Source organism: Falco peregrinus, chromosome 3 (assembly GCF_023634155.1).
Source record: "Falco peregrinus isolate bFalPer1 chromosome 3, bFalPer1.pri, whole genome shotgun sequence".
Taxonomy (NCBI): domain Eukaryota; kingdom Metazoa; phylum Chordata; class Aves; order Falconiformes; family Falconidae; genus Falco; species Falco peregrinus.
Genome location: NC_073723.1, coordinates 40,552,092 through 40,566,504, shown reverse-complemented (window position 1 = coordinate 40,566,504; position 14,413 = coordinate 40,552,092). Strand labels below are relative to the sequence as shown.

The 14,413-nt window shown below is 41.6% G+C and overlaps 1 protein-coding gene across 1 annotated transcript; it reads left to right on the top strand.

Annotated features, from left to right (window-relative positions):
• Nucleotides 1-480: 480 nt before the first annotated feature.
• Nucleotides 481-10,227, top strand: GDAP1 (ganglioside induced differentiation associated protein 1). The gene is made up of 6 exons (XM_055800620.1): nucleotides 481-1,010; nucleotides 1,271-1,463; nucleotides 2,648-2,821; nucleotides 6,454-6,548; nucleotides 7,013-7,127; nucleotides 9,725-10,227. Exons 1-6 carry the CDS (start codon nucleotides 960-962, stop codon nucleotides 10,105-10,107), a joined length of 1,011 nt encoding a protein of 336 aa, XP_055656595.1. The 5' UTR covers nucleotides 481-959; the 3' UTR covers nucleotides 10,108-10,227.
• Nucleotides 10,228-14,413: the final 4,186 nt, after the last annotated feature.

Sequence of the window (14,413 nt, the reverse complement as noted above, 5' to 3'; positions counted from 1 at the left end):
TACATGTTACTGGGATGTAGCTTTTGACGTATTAGGCTCAAGTCTTCAGAGCAGTAATGGTGGGATTCATCTGGTATATAGAAATTGCATGTGGGAGCAGGTTATCGGCTTCACCTGAAGTAGTCGCCTTCATTGCAGATCGAGCAGTCAGGATAAAGAGAACAGTGTTCTGGACTCACATCTCACTGTGGTTTTTATTTTGCTCATCTCCCTGATGCTGCAGACAGTATCTAATGGATGCACTATCTGCAATTACATCTTCAATCCTATCTCCACTGTGAGACACATAGGAAGCGTTTTCTGGCGACGGAAGCTAGTGTTTGTTATCAAATGCTTTTCAGGACCTGCAAAACAGTTCAATTTTCTAATTTTGTCTAGAAAAAAAAAAATACTTGAGAAGCCTTGTCTCTTGTGATTGAAAGAACACATCTGGAGACAAAAGAAGTGCATGTTAGCCTAGAGCTTTATTTCTTCAGGCTGTAACTCAAGTGCCTTTTGCAACAGAGTGTTTATACCCATAGGGTCCAATTCAGGATGCCTTCTGGTAGTATTTCCAAAGACTGTGGTGCCAATGTCCCTGAAATCCATAATGCAAGTCCTTGTTGAAGAAAAAAACCAAAACAAAACCAAAAACAAACAGAAAAACCTGCCATGTCACGTTTTCACCTGCGCACCCCTCCTTCCTGTGCTTCCCCAGGGGATGCTGCGGCCGGTTTTGCAGGCGGTTTCCCCTGCAGGGCCGTCCTCTGCGCAGCGCGGGGGCAGGCGGGGGGAACAAGGGGGTGCCCGCCCCCGGCACCCCCTTCTGTTAATTTCCAAGAGCAGGCCGCCGCGGGGCGGGCACGGCCGCCGCTCCGCGCCCGCGCAGGCCTCCTGCCCCGCCCGGCGCAGTGCAGCGGGCCGCGCCGTGCCCAGCCGTGCCGCGCCGAGCCGAGCCGTGCCGCGCCGCGCCACCGGGCATGGCGCCGCTGGTGCTGTACCACTGGACGCAGTCCTTCTCCTCGCAAAAGGTGAGGCGGGCGGTGGGGCGGCGGCCTGCAGGCCCCGGACTGCCACCTCCCGCGGGGCCGGGCGTGGAGGTGGCCCACGGCCCAGCCTGCCCGCAGCGGAGGCGGGGGGGAGGGCGGGGGAGCTGGGCTGCCCCCGCGGCGGGCCGGGGCCGGGGCCGGGGCCGGGGCCGGGGCCGGGGCCGGGGCCGGGGCGGCTCACAGCGCGGGGACAGCTGTCCGGCAGTGCTTCTCCTGGGGTGACCGCGGTGACGCCGTTGCAGGTGCGCTTGGCAATAGCCGAAAAGGCCCTGACGTGCGAAGAGCGTGATGTAAACCTGCCCCTGAGCGAGCACAACGAACCGTGGTTCATGCGCTTGAATTCCTCTGGAGAAGTGCCTGTCCTGATCCATGGGGAGAACATCGTTTGTGAGGCAACGCAGATTATCGATTACCTTGAAGCGACGTTTGTAGATGGTAATCCCCTAGGCGTGTGAAATCCTGTGGCATGCAGCCATGGTGGGGTCAGCCCCGTATCGCTGCCTGTTGGTTCATCCAGGACCAGAAAACGTTTGTAGCCTCACAAGTAAATGGGCTCTTGTCATAGTTGGTGGTATGGGGTAAACCCGCGTTCCTTTAAAATGAACTGAAGGCCTTCTGGCACCTTCAGAAGCAGCTGTAAGTGACAACCTGCCGCTGGCCTCCTTACCGCCTCAGGAAGGGTAGAGGAGCCAGCCATGGCGGTGAGGCTGCTGCGGAGTGCTGGGCAGAGCTGCACAGCTGCTGCTCTTGGGCAGGTCCTGCTTCTCTGCCAGAAAAAAAAAATAATAAAAAAAAAAGCTTAATTCCAGAGTAATCATGGGCGGAAAAAGGAAGTAGAATGAGTAAATTATTTTTGGAGCCAAAATGGAGTCAAAAGGTAAAAATGTAGGAGGGTAAAACTCGGAAGTGATCACATGCAGGCTTTTGAAATTCTTTGTCCAGAAAAATGACAGCCTCAGTTTTTGAAAGAAATGCAGAGTTGTATTTTTTTTAGGTGTGAAGAGGCAGCATTTTGTATTTAAGGGGTTTAGCGCTGCAGTTGCTAAGGCATGAAGAAAACGTCGTTGCTGGGTGATCACAGTATGTGTTTAACGCTGGCGTTTTCATCGAATGAGTAGTCAGGGCCCAGGTAGATTGAGGGCAGGGTAAAACTCAGTGGTATGCAGGAATACTTCTAATCATGCTTTGAGTAGGATTCCTGTACTGTAATTTTTACAGCATCGCAGTTCTAGTAATGTTTCAGCCATAACAACTTACTAGAACCGCAGTTGTGCCCTACTGTGAGAGGGCTAAAGGGTTGTGTGACACGGTTGCCCATTCCTAGAAGCATAAAAGAGATGCTGAATCCAGTTTTCTGATTTGAAGGCCTCTTAAAGATGTGTTTATGTGGGCTGCTGCATAGGAGTTGGGATTATTGAAATGTTTTAAAATTAAGTACATGTATATAGTTTTCTTTGAGACATGATAACTGTTACATTATGGTGGGGAACAAGTGAAGCTCTCTTAACTGTGGCTGTGTCATCTGTGCTGGTTGGACGTAACTGAAGTAACTTTGGAAATACTGCTTTTGGTCAATTACATGGTTCTTCTTAACATTTATTTTTAACTTTGTATTGCAGAGGGAGTACCAAGATTAATGCCGGAAGAGGGGAGCATGTATTATCCAAGAGTGCAACACTATAGAGAGCTTTTAGACTCCTTGCCTATGGATGCCTACACACATGGCTGCATCCTGCACCCCGAGTTAACAGTAGATTCCATGATTCCAGCCTATGCTACCAGCAGAATTCGTAGTATGTACTGTTATAGCTCTCAGTGCCTATTGGTAAATAGAGTGTTGCATTAACACCTATCTTGCGTCTTCAGTGCACCTTAAGCAGAATATATTGAGCACAGGTTTCCAGTTTTGGTTGCAGTCCTTGATAATTTGTGCATATACTTTCTATTGATTGTGTAGTCTGTTATGATTTGAAAATGGGAAAGAGGAAGTGTAATTTCCAAGGTGTCTGTGGAATTAATTTTCCTAATAATTGTGCTGCTTCTACATAACAGAAAATGACAGGTGTGACAGCTGTATTTTATTTTCTGATCTTGCTATTTATCCTTATAAAGCAATTTAGAGGACAGCTCTGCTGCTACTCACATCAAACCACTACACTGAAGGAACCCCATTTTTTTGTGATTGTAAACTTGTAAAAAATTCACCTATTAAATTAAAGCAATTGCTTTCTTCTCAAAGTGGTGCAAATGCAGATTAGCCTTAGTGAAACAGAGTCTGTTTGTCTAATATATTGTAAGAAAGTCATCAGACCCTTTTTGTCTTTTGTCTGAGGCATGTACTAGTGACAATTTGGTGCCAGTGGTAGGAAAAAAAAAAAAAAAGGAGTGAAGGGTTAAGTAGCTGAGGTTCATCACAGCAATGGAAATTGTTAAAGCACAATGTAAACCAAAATCCTGGGTGCAAATAATGCTTTATATATATATATATATATATTATATATATATATGGAATGTAGAATCAGGGTAACAGATGAACTGGTGGTCTGGTAGAATCAGTGGAAAATGTCATTTGACTTCCTTGGGATCGGTATTTTATTTAAGACTTTTATATACATACCAGTTTCCCATGAAAAAAATACGTTAGAGGCAGAGGAAATAACTGTAGATTATGTTGCCCCATCCCTTTTACAACAGAGGATCTCCTGAAATGAGCTCCTGTTTTGAATCCAGTAGTTGGCAGAAATACTTGGTTTTAAACAGTGTTCGGTAATACTCAAAAATCCTTGGCAAATAATCTGTCAATTCTCATAGCTTTTTTTTTGCCCTTTTTTTTTTTTTTTTCCTCCTGGGTTTGGACACTAGAACTGGACAGCAGTTTCTGTTCATTTTGGTGTCAGATAGGGAGATAATTATTTAATTCTTTATTAATACAGTGGTTTTTCACTGTATATATGTTCAAGGATTCCAGTGTTACTTTCAGCCACAGAACTGTGCTGTGGGAATCCTTGTTCAGCTGGTCATGGGTCATGACCTTGGTCTAGCTTTTCAGAACTGCTTGCAAACTTACAGCCCTCTTGCCAAGAAACGTGACCTGTGTCTTTTGCTTCAATTTATCTTTTACACTAGACTGTGTTGAAACATCGGTTGGTTGCTTAGGCCCAGTTTATTAACTAGTCCAGACCACTGGTATCAGTGCTGTGTTTTTTCTTGGTTTTTGTCCCTTCTAGTCTTTGTACCATGCCAAACTTTTATTAATGCTTTTATGTTTCCTTCTAAGTATTGCAAAAGAACTAAATAGTTCTAGGATGAGGATCAAATCCTGAAAACACGGCTGGATGAAGATTCCCTGTTTACTGCTATGTTCGGAGATCTCTGTTTTTTTTATTTTGGTCAATGTCAGTGCTTTACATGGTGTTGATTTTTTTGTGTGATATTTTAGAATGCTCCATAGAGCAAGGTCAAACACTGCAGCAGCTTTAAAATGTCATACACGTATACTATTACCAAATGCATAGTATCATAAAGGATGATATTGTGTTAGTTTGAGGACTTCTGTTTCCAACAGACTGTGTTATCTTCCTCCTTAAAATTTTTGGCAAGTCAGTTCTCTTATGAGCCACACCATTGTGTTGTCAGAAGTGAAGTCAGGCAGTTAGTTTTCCTTATAGTTGCATGTTACCCTTTAAAAAACATCAATACAGATTTAGTTTTCTTTCTCTGTGCTGGAAACCTGTTGAGTATGAAGAAGTATTTAGAAGTCAGTGTTGCTGGTCCAATGATCAATAGTTATTTAAAAGTAAATTATTTATAAAAAGTACCTGGTGAGATTTAGAACGGCTAATTTTAGGAACAGTAATTAGCATTTTTTTGTTTTACTGAAGTAACATGAATTATTCTCTTATATCAGTGTACTGTCTGGTTTGTTGTCTTTTTCTTCCCCAAATGTGTATGTCAACTGTTTATTGAACGATTGTACTTTTAGGTATTATTGATAGTTTTTCTGTTTTCACATGGTAACAGGCAGTGCTTTATTATGGTTCACGTTACAACATTGTCTTGTGTTCTGCTGACCGTTTGTGTTCTTCCCCTTTAGTTTCTAGCTGGTATAAATTGTCAGTTTACACACACACATTCATATTGGTAGAGCTAAAATTTGGATTGTCTGAACTGGGATGTTTTTGTATCTTTTTGTACTTAAAGCATAGCCTGCTGTCTTGATTTGAGGCATTTTTTTGAGTAGCTTGTGGATGTTTGTAAACAATTTCTTTGCATGTTCAAACTTGTCCTGAATGGTTTAATTTTCAGCTTTGAAAAGCTGGGTTTTTTTCAGAGTGCTAGATATAATAAGCCACCAACCAGTTATGTATTATATTTATGCATACCAAATCCAACTAAGTAATTAATTGCATATTTAAGATTTTAGTTTTGTGATTACATCCTTCCGTTTCTTCATATACTGTGTTGAAAGATGGCTTTTACAGTCATACCAGATGGAAACAAAGAATATGTAAAACAGTGAGTTCACTATTCTCTAGCAAGATTTTTTTATCAGTTTAATTTATAAGAGTTAATTGGAACTAATCTTAATTATCAAGTAAAAGTGAGAGGTGATTCATGCCCTAGAATTATTCTTTTGTTCTCAGTTTATTACTGGAAATACTTATTTTTAGAAGATAACTTATTATTCACTACCTTTTGGTATTCTAGGTCTGTAAGTATGGCATTGTCAAGCAAAGCCCCATTTTAAGGAGAGAAAAGGCTATACACATGTAGTAGAAATTAGTAAAATTATCTTAGATTTTTCATATCATTCTTTCTTTAAGTCATGTAATGAATGTTTTTTCTAGAACATCCATATACTCTGTAATGAACATTTACAAAAGGGATCACAGATTTTGGTGTCACAGTTTAGCTAACTGGGAACACTTTGGTTCCATATTCAGTGGTATTTAGGCTTTTGCTGTGGAATCATGTATGTGACCTACAGAAAACCCCAGTATGGGCCTGTTGGCACTTTCACAGCGTGGAAAGTGTGTTAGGAACCCAGGAATGAAGGTACAAAACCATCAGAGACCTAAGGTACTTGTAGTAGAATTTCATGGATTTAGCACAGGTTTTGGCAGCAAAATGGTTTTCTCTGAATAAGAGAAAAATATTAACAAGAATTCTTCATTCTTGCCTGGCAGACCACCGCTTTATAGAGTTCATTGCAAACTGATGAGCAGAAGGTGTGGTGGGTTCATTTCGTGCAGCTGTTGTTTTCCAAAACATGTTGGTCATACTTCATTGAAGTACCACTTCCCATTTCTTTGGTGTGATACTTGCACAGAAGCTAGTGATCAATTTCAGTGGGTTGCATTATGGGTATGTTTGGATATCTAATGTCATTCTTTCCTTTTTTTTTTTTTTTTTTTTTTTAAATCAGGCCAAATAAGTAACACAGAATCAGAGTTGAAGAAACTTGCAGAAGAAAACCCAGACCTTCAAGATGCCTATATAGCAAAACAGAAGCGCCTTAAAGTAAGAAAACTCTTTGTATTCCCCCAATAATAAAATGAGCTTGTTAGTGTCAGATTTCTTCTGTCATGATGTAAATATTTGTTTCACCTGTCATTACCATTAATGTCATGCAGTGTTTTAACCCTACAAGGCATGAAGCAGTCTGTCCCCCAGATCAGCTACACATTTCCAAGTGTGTGCTGAAGTATTTGACTGATCCTGCTGACTTCAAAGGTAAGTACACATCAGTGCTGGCGCTGGGCTGTTGAGCACCCTGCAGCGTGTGGTAAACCCTGATATATAGCATCTCTAATGTTTTTCTTCTTCTACTTGAATTGTCACTCGTATCCAAATGGTATCCAGCTGAGTATGTGGCGAAAATAATCATGTTTTATGAATAAGCACTGTAGTATCTATGTAAAAGTTTATCTGATAAAAGTATAAACTGTACAATGATTAAAACACTAACCTGTGTATATATTTAGTCTAAACTGCTGGATCATGATAATATAAAATACCTAAAGAAAGTACTGGATGAACTGGAAAAAGTTTTGGATCAGGTTGAGACTGAATTGCAGCGTCGAAATGAGGAAACACCAGGTAAGGATTTTTCCTTACTAAATCCTGTTGATGCTTGTGTTTGGGGAGGCTGAATAAATCTGTTGACAGCACCATTATAGAACTGGTTTTAATATATTGAATTTGATACTTTCAGCATATACTGATCTCACATTACAGAAGGGATCAATGCTGTTTTAAATACTTGTTCAGTTTACTGCTGCTGTCAATAAGTTCTCACTCTCTTATGAAAGTGCTTGATCACATTTTCAGAATGAGTATAATTAGCTGCACACTTTTGCAGTATCTTGTCAACAAAATAAGAAAACCCTTAACTACAGAATGTTATTCTTGATGTTGTAGTTGTAGGCTTCAGTTCACTATAATGATCACAACTTTAATGTTTAATATGGGTTTATTATAATCTTGTGTAAATACTGTGCTGGTATTTTTAGTGTAGAATTAGCAATCCGGATGAGCGCTCTAATCATTAAGCAATCCCCCTCCCCCCCTGTCTTGGAAAGTAGCGGTGTTTACCTGCCATCCACCCACATTAAAGTCAAATTTTGTTCAAATGGGATTAGTCTTCTGCTTACTCAGAGTCTGGTCCAGCTCCCAGCGGTGCTAATAGGAATCCTTTCTCTGACTTCACTGGGAGCTATGTGAAGCATCAGTCAATATCAACTGCATCTGCTCAAATCAATAACTGTATTAGGCTCTATAAATAGCTGTTGTAATAATTATCAGCTACTATCAAGACAGGAGATTTGAACCAGCAATTGAAAATCTAGGTTAAATTTTCTACTGACTCAACAGCAAGAGTCACAGAAAATGTTTTAACTCAAAAAGGATGGTAGGATTTTGTTCAGCAAACTTGTCTGTCACCACTAAATAGCCTTTTCAAGGAGTCAACTGGTACAATATTGATGAGCTTGTGAAAACCACCAGGATCACAGGATTTAGTAAAACGTGGCTATTACCTGCCTTTTGGAATTTTGTCTGAGTTTCGTTTTTGAGGTTTGTGAGCAATGCCTCTCCAGGTCCTGGCCAACCTCTGAGCCTCTGCTTCTCTTGCTGCTGCTCAAATCCCTCATTCACTTACTGCTGTTGCCACTATAGGTGTCTTTCATTCAGACAGGTTAGCTTCTTATCATAATGCGCTGGATGAATCCCCAGGTATCCTTTCAGCAACATAGGATACACTTGTCCTCTGCAGGTGCCTTTCTTTCAGACCTGCGTATCCAGTGAAAATGGACTGGTACCAGCAGCGTGCCAAATGTTGCTTTCCTCTGGTGGCAAATGAGTTGAAAGGGATGTTGCAAAATTTCTCTGTTTCCACAGAGGTGGTGTTGAATGTTCATGCTAGCATTTTTCTGTGCTCATTGTGTGGGAAGAACTGCAAAAGGTTGCAAATGAGGAGGGAACAGCATAGTTCTGTTTGAGATCTAGGCTGGAGCAGAGTACTCATGCTGGCAGCTATGCTGACTACAAAATTTTGTATCCTGGGTTTCAGAAGCTCTTGGTGTAGTCAGTACAGATCAGCCCTTTCAGGTGGTGGTGGTTCAGATCACTGAAGTTAGAGGTGTGATGCTGCCTGGCTGTGCCTGCTTTGAGCCATCCCAGGAAGATTCACCTCATTCCTTTGACTGGAGAAGGAGCCTGGGGTCTCCAGCTGTGCTCCTGACTAATAGTGGACAGTGTGAATATCCATTGCCGTCACTTGGGGAATGGAGGTTACAGTCAGTTCATGTTGTCACTGCCACTCCTTCCTCCTCAGGGGGAGGCTCCTCATACTCCCCCCTGCTCCAGTGTGGGGTCCTTCCCACGAGAGACAGTCCTCCACCAGCTTCTCCAATACGAGTCCTTCCCATGGGCGGCAGTTCTTCATGAACTGCTCCAGAATGAGTCCCTCCCATGGGGGGCTGTCCTTCAGGAACAGACTGCTCCAGCGTGGGTCCCCCATGGGGTCACAAGCCCGGCCAGCAGACATGCTCCAGCCTGGGCTCCTCTCTCCACAGGGCCACAGGTCCTGCCAGGAGCCTGCTCCAGTGCGGGCTTCCCATGGGGTCACAGCCTTCACTGGGCATCCACCTGCTCTGGTGTAGGGGTCCTCCACGGACTGCAGGTGGAGATCTGCCCCACCATTAACATCCATGGGCTGCAGGAGACAGTCTGCCTCACCGTGGTCTTCACCACGGGCTATAGTGGAACCTCTGCTGCAGCCCCTGGAGCACCTCCTCCCCCTCCTTCTGCACTGATCTGAGTGGCTGCTGAGTTGTTTTTCTCACATATTACCTCCTCTCTCCAGCTGCAATTGCTGTTGTGCAGTTTTTACCCACTTCTTAAATACGTTATCCCAGAGGCGCTACCACCACTGCTAATGGGCTCAGCCTTGGCCAGCAGTGGGTCCATCTTGGAGCCAGCTGGCATGGGCCCCATCAGACATAGGGAAAGCTTCTAGCAGCTTCTCCCAGAAGCCACCCGTGTAGCCTTCCCACTACCAAAGGATTGCCATGCAAACCCAATATAATTAGACAGCATATTGAAATAGCACTAAACTAAATGTTAAGCCCATGGAGGCTTCTACATGTGCTTGTATTCCATTAACTCCTAATTCTTTATGGTTTATCTCTGCTTAGAAGATGAAAATCAGCCTTGGCTCTGTGGTGATTTCTTCAGTCTGGCAGATGTATCACTTGCCGTCACATTACATCGCCTGAAGTTTCTGGGATTAGCAAGAAGAAACTGGGGAAACGGAAAGCGGCCCAACTTGGAAGCCTATTATGAGCGTGTCCTGAAGAGAAAAGCATTTTGCAGAGTTTTAGGACATGTCAACAATATATTAATCTCGGCCGTTCTGCCAACGGCGTTCCGCGTGGCCAAGAAAAGGGCTCCCTGGGTTCTCGGCACCACCCTGCTGGTCAGCATGCTGGCAGGAGGGGGTTATCTTGCTTTCATGTGTCTTCGGAAGAGGTTTGCCACCATGATGTTATCGATTAGAACCAGGCAAAATTATTTTTAGACCTGTCTGTCCTTAATGATGAGTGGAGGGCAGCTCTACTCCCCCAGGAAAATATCCCCAGTAAAATATAAATGTAGAAGAAAGGTTATGTCTGTGAATTAGAACATTGCCACACAGTAATTGTCTCCTGCTGTTGTATAATTGGATTGGCAATGCCAAAATATTTGTGGAAAATATATGTTGGGGTGACAACAAAGGGAAGAAGTGACTTTCTTTTCAGACAAGGACCTATAAGGGCTGTGACAGTGCTTTGTTAAAGTGGTTATTGTCTCCTCTACCCAGTAGATGACCTAATTACAATGCTTGTATTTAACAGATAATGTGGCAATGTGACAGCTTTTCACTGTGGGTGAAATGCATTACTGTGCAGAAACCAATATAACTGAAATACTGAAAATAGCACTTACTTTAAATGCTCAGAGTAGGATTTAAGTGGAATATAGGCTCTGTGTCTGTTGTGTATGGGAGTCAGTGTCACCGTACTGATTAATGTCTACTGATTTACAGTTGGACCTTTAGGAACATGTTAAAAAATAGTCTTGTGAAGCTACTTTTGTCACTGTATGCTCATGCAGCAGTACAGGAAGAGATCTGATGATTTGTGGGCTGCACAAGTGGAATTCTCCAGAGGCAGCAGTGGTCAACGGATGCTGGACTTCTGCTGAAATACAAATGGGAGTGAAAAACCTGACGCTTGCCCTTTGAAAACTTTTTGGGTAGCCTTTAGCCTAGCCAGATATCCCGCTCAACCACAAGCCCTGTCTGAGTCAGGCCAGACTATCTCAGTGCACATTTCCTCCTTTCGTTGGGGTGGCCTGATACAGTTGTCTCCGTATTAGTGTCTCACGTACCCTTTCTTGTTTCCACTCTGAGCACTGGCTATTTTTTGCACATTACTTGGCTATGTTAGCAATTGCATGTGCCTCCATGAAATGTTTGCCCACAGTGTGCCACAGGCAGCTAGAAAATGTATGCACAACAATGCATTTTGTAAAAGTAATTAAAAATAGTTCACTGTCTTTCAGTCTGGTTAGGTAGCCTAGATTGAAGGTGAAACTGTGATTTAAAAATCTGTTTACTATGGAGAGGTGTAAAATTTGTGGCAAGTGAGATATACAGGTCTGTTTGGAGATAGATGATTTCTACTGCAGAGTTTTTGCAAAGCTGCATTTGTGTAGCATATAGGAAAGGTGTAGAAAAACACCCTGCTGCTTCCCACTACTCAGCAGATGCTGGGAGTTCTGTTAGGCTTGAACTGAGCTCCTGTTTCAATGAGAAATGTACATTTACCTGAAAGTATACTTTGAATAATTTTACATCAAAAAAGCAGTTGGGAAGGGCTGAAAATTCTTGTGACAGTTTAGTAAGATTTTTGTATTCTTGATGAATGTCTGAAAGCCTCAGAGTTTTGTTTACAAGTTGTAGATAACTGCAACAGGCAAAACATAGCTTTAAAATATTTGGCTATCAACAACCAGCACTAACAGGCCTAAGTACATTTTAGATCCAGTGCTGGTGGTTGTGATCTCCCTGCATAATTGCTTTTGAGTGTCAAGAAGACCTTTTCTTAAGTTTGCTGGAAAGAACTGAGGCAGTTTCTGTCTGGGTAGCCTCACCATCTAGCAGATATCAAAATTGATAAAATTGTTGAATACTCCTGCTTATAATTTAATATTGTGCTAGTTGTCTAGCAAAAGAAAACCTAAATCTCATTGCTCCTTTTCAGTAATAAGAATCTTACTTAGGAAAGTTTTTTTTTTTAAATTTGTCAAAAAGATAGTTTTATATAATTCTATTTCAAGACCCATTTGTTCTCAAGAACTTGTTGAATTAAGTGTGCTTTATTTAGGAAAGCTTTATTATCTCTAGAGTAAGTCTAATCCAACAATACTATTAATGTGCTGGCAGCTTTAACTGAGTTTGATGTTTGTATATTGAAGTTCATCTGCATTTACTTGTAACCAACAAATTCCACCAAGTTAATAAACACAGAGCAAGGCCTGTAACTTAATGCTTCCTGGCATGTATTTCTGTTAGGCCATCTGTAAAATATAATCTCATCAAGTAATGGTAAAATTCAATATTTATGATTTGGCTTTCTTCAGAATTAATGTATATTCTACTTTTTCCTTCATCTTTTTTCTTTTTTTTTAATGTGCTGATTTTAGATAAGAGCACTTATATTCGCTGAAGTGTGCTGTTTTAGTTCACACAAGCAGCCCTGTGGGCTGTGGTACAGGCTAATTAATGATGAAGCAGTTTTAGGTTCCCCCCAACCCTCAGTGACGTCCGCAGCTGAGCTAGCGCTCGGTGCCTGCCTGGAGCTGCAGGTACTGTCGGGGAGGACTGAAGTGACCACCAGAGGTCAGTGGTCCTCCAGGGCTGCACGTTGGCAAGCCTCTCGGATGTGCTGGAAAACACTAGTTTTCCCAAACAAAATGTTTGGGATCTCAGCATGAGGGATGTGACCGTCCTCATCAGATTAGCAATCTCTCATGATCTCTCAAAACAGCTGTTCTAATTTACTACAGGTTGGTTCTCTGATACCTATCATTTATGCTTGTGTGTAGTTTCTACACGGGATAAATAAGAGGGCGAAGTTGCAATATATTTCACTTTAAAATGAATGTTACTGAATAGCAATTGAACTTGTCTTCAGGAGTGAACACAGATAATGAACTTGTACTGAGGAAAAGTTTGGATCCCTAGTTTAATTCATTTCTGTTAGTTCAATTATTTGATAGCCTACTTATTTTCACTGCCCTGAAGTACTCTGTGCAACATTGATTTCTGTACAGGTGGCAGCAAAAGGCTTATCCATGATTAAATTCCTCAAAATAGGATGAGATTTAGAAGCACATGTGCTGTATTCGGCTCTTTGTGCAGGATAGCGTAAAGTTTATTTTCAGCCTGGCTTATTTTCTTTGCTCTGGTACCTCTGTATACTGTTTAGATTGGATACACAAGCGATCTTCTTGTTTTCGTTTAGTATTTGCTCTCATATCATGTGTCAGATACATTTCATATCTTCCTGTGTTGGACCTGCACAATATACATCGATTCTAAGACCACTTTCTAGACTGGTTATGTCTTCTGTATCAGTAAAACAAAGCACATTTGAGGATCACACAGTATTACTCTGAGGAGTCTGATGCTATTTAAGGAGAGGAGCCTCTGATATCTCACTTTAAAAGGTGTTCAGCAGATCGCCTTGCATATACCTGGAAACAAGTTAGGATGATGATTTTCTTTCCTTTTGGTACTTTGAAAATCAGCAAAGCTACAAGGATCAGGTAGACAGCTGTTAGGATTTGAGTTTCAGGAGATTATGACACCTGTGGTCTGTGGACCAACTTTGAGGTAGCCTTGATGTTAGCATTTATCAGAAGTATGCACAGAGCCCTTGCTGTGAAAAGCTTATGTCTAAACAGACACGAGGAGCCAAGAGCGAATGGGAAGGTAGGTACGGCAAATACAAATACCTTGCCCAGATTCACATAGCCATATGTCCACTTCTGTATATGACATTTTTAGAGGAATTTTTTACTTAAGTCTGAATTTTTATGAGAGCAAGGAGCTACTAAGGTTTAGAGAACAGATTGGCATGCGCTAATTCTTGAGGATTAGAGGTAGCAGTAGACAGAAAGGAGGTGAAAAGTAGTGGACCTAACTAACTGGAACACAGTGCTCTGCAGTAAGGCATGACAGATTATTCTTTACTGAGGCCTCCTTATTATGTCTCCATTTAGCTGATGTTAGACAAAGAGGTGTAAGGTTGTGCTTAGGCAATTTGTAAGATGTGCTAAGGAAGTCAAAAGCATATAGAAAAATCCCAAACAAAATACATTTACCCCCTCCCCTCCTTTCTTGAAAAAGAAATGTTTAGTTTTGGTGCAGTACCAAGTCACAAAGTCAGGCACTCAAAACGCAGGAAATTCCAGAAGCCAGAGTTCTTACAATACTGTTAACTCACTCATACAGTAGTTCAGTAACATTTTTATTTCTGTTTTTCTTTCTGAGTTACAATCATGATGCTTTATTTAATTTGAAGTTCAAAATGTTGTACCGTAAAATAGTTAAGCTGTGGATAAGCTTAGTGTTGTGGGAAGAATCTGTTGGAATTTGTAGAGTTGAAGTCGTAGCTATTTCCATTTTAGCTTTACATCAGCATTAATAAATTTTTACTACAGTTTAAAATACTCATAAATAGTGGTAGAAGAGTGTATTGTGTAAACTAATACATAATAGTATAATTCAATATTATTCTGTATTTATTAACATACATTAATTGCCTTTACATACATTC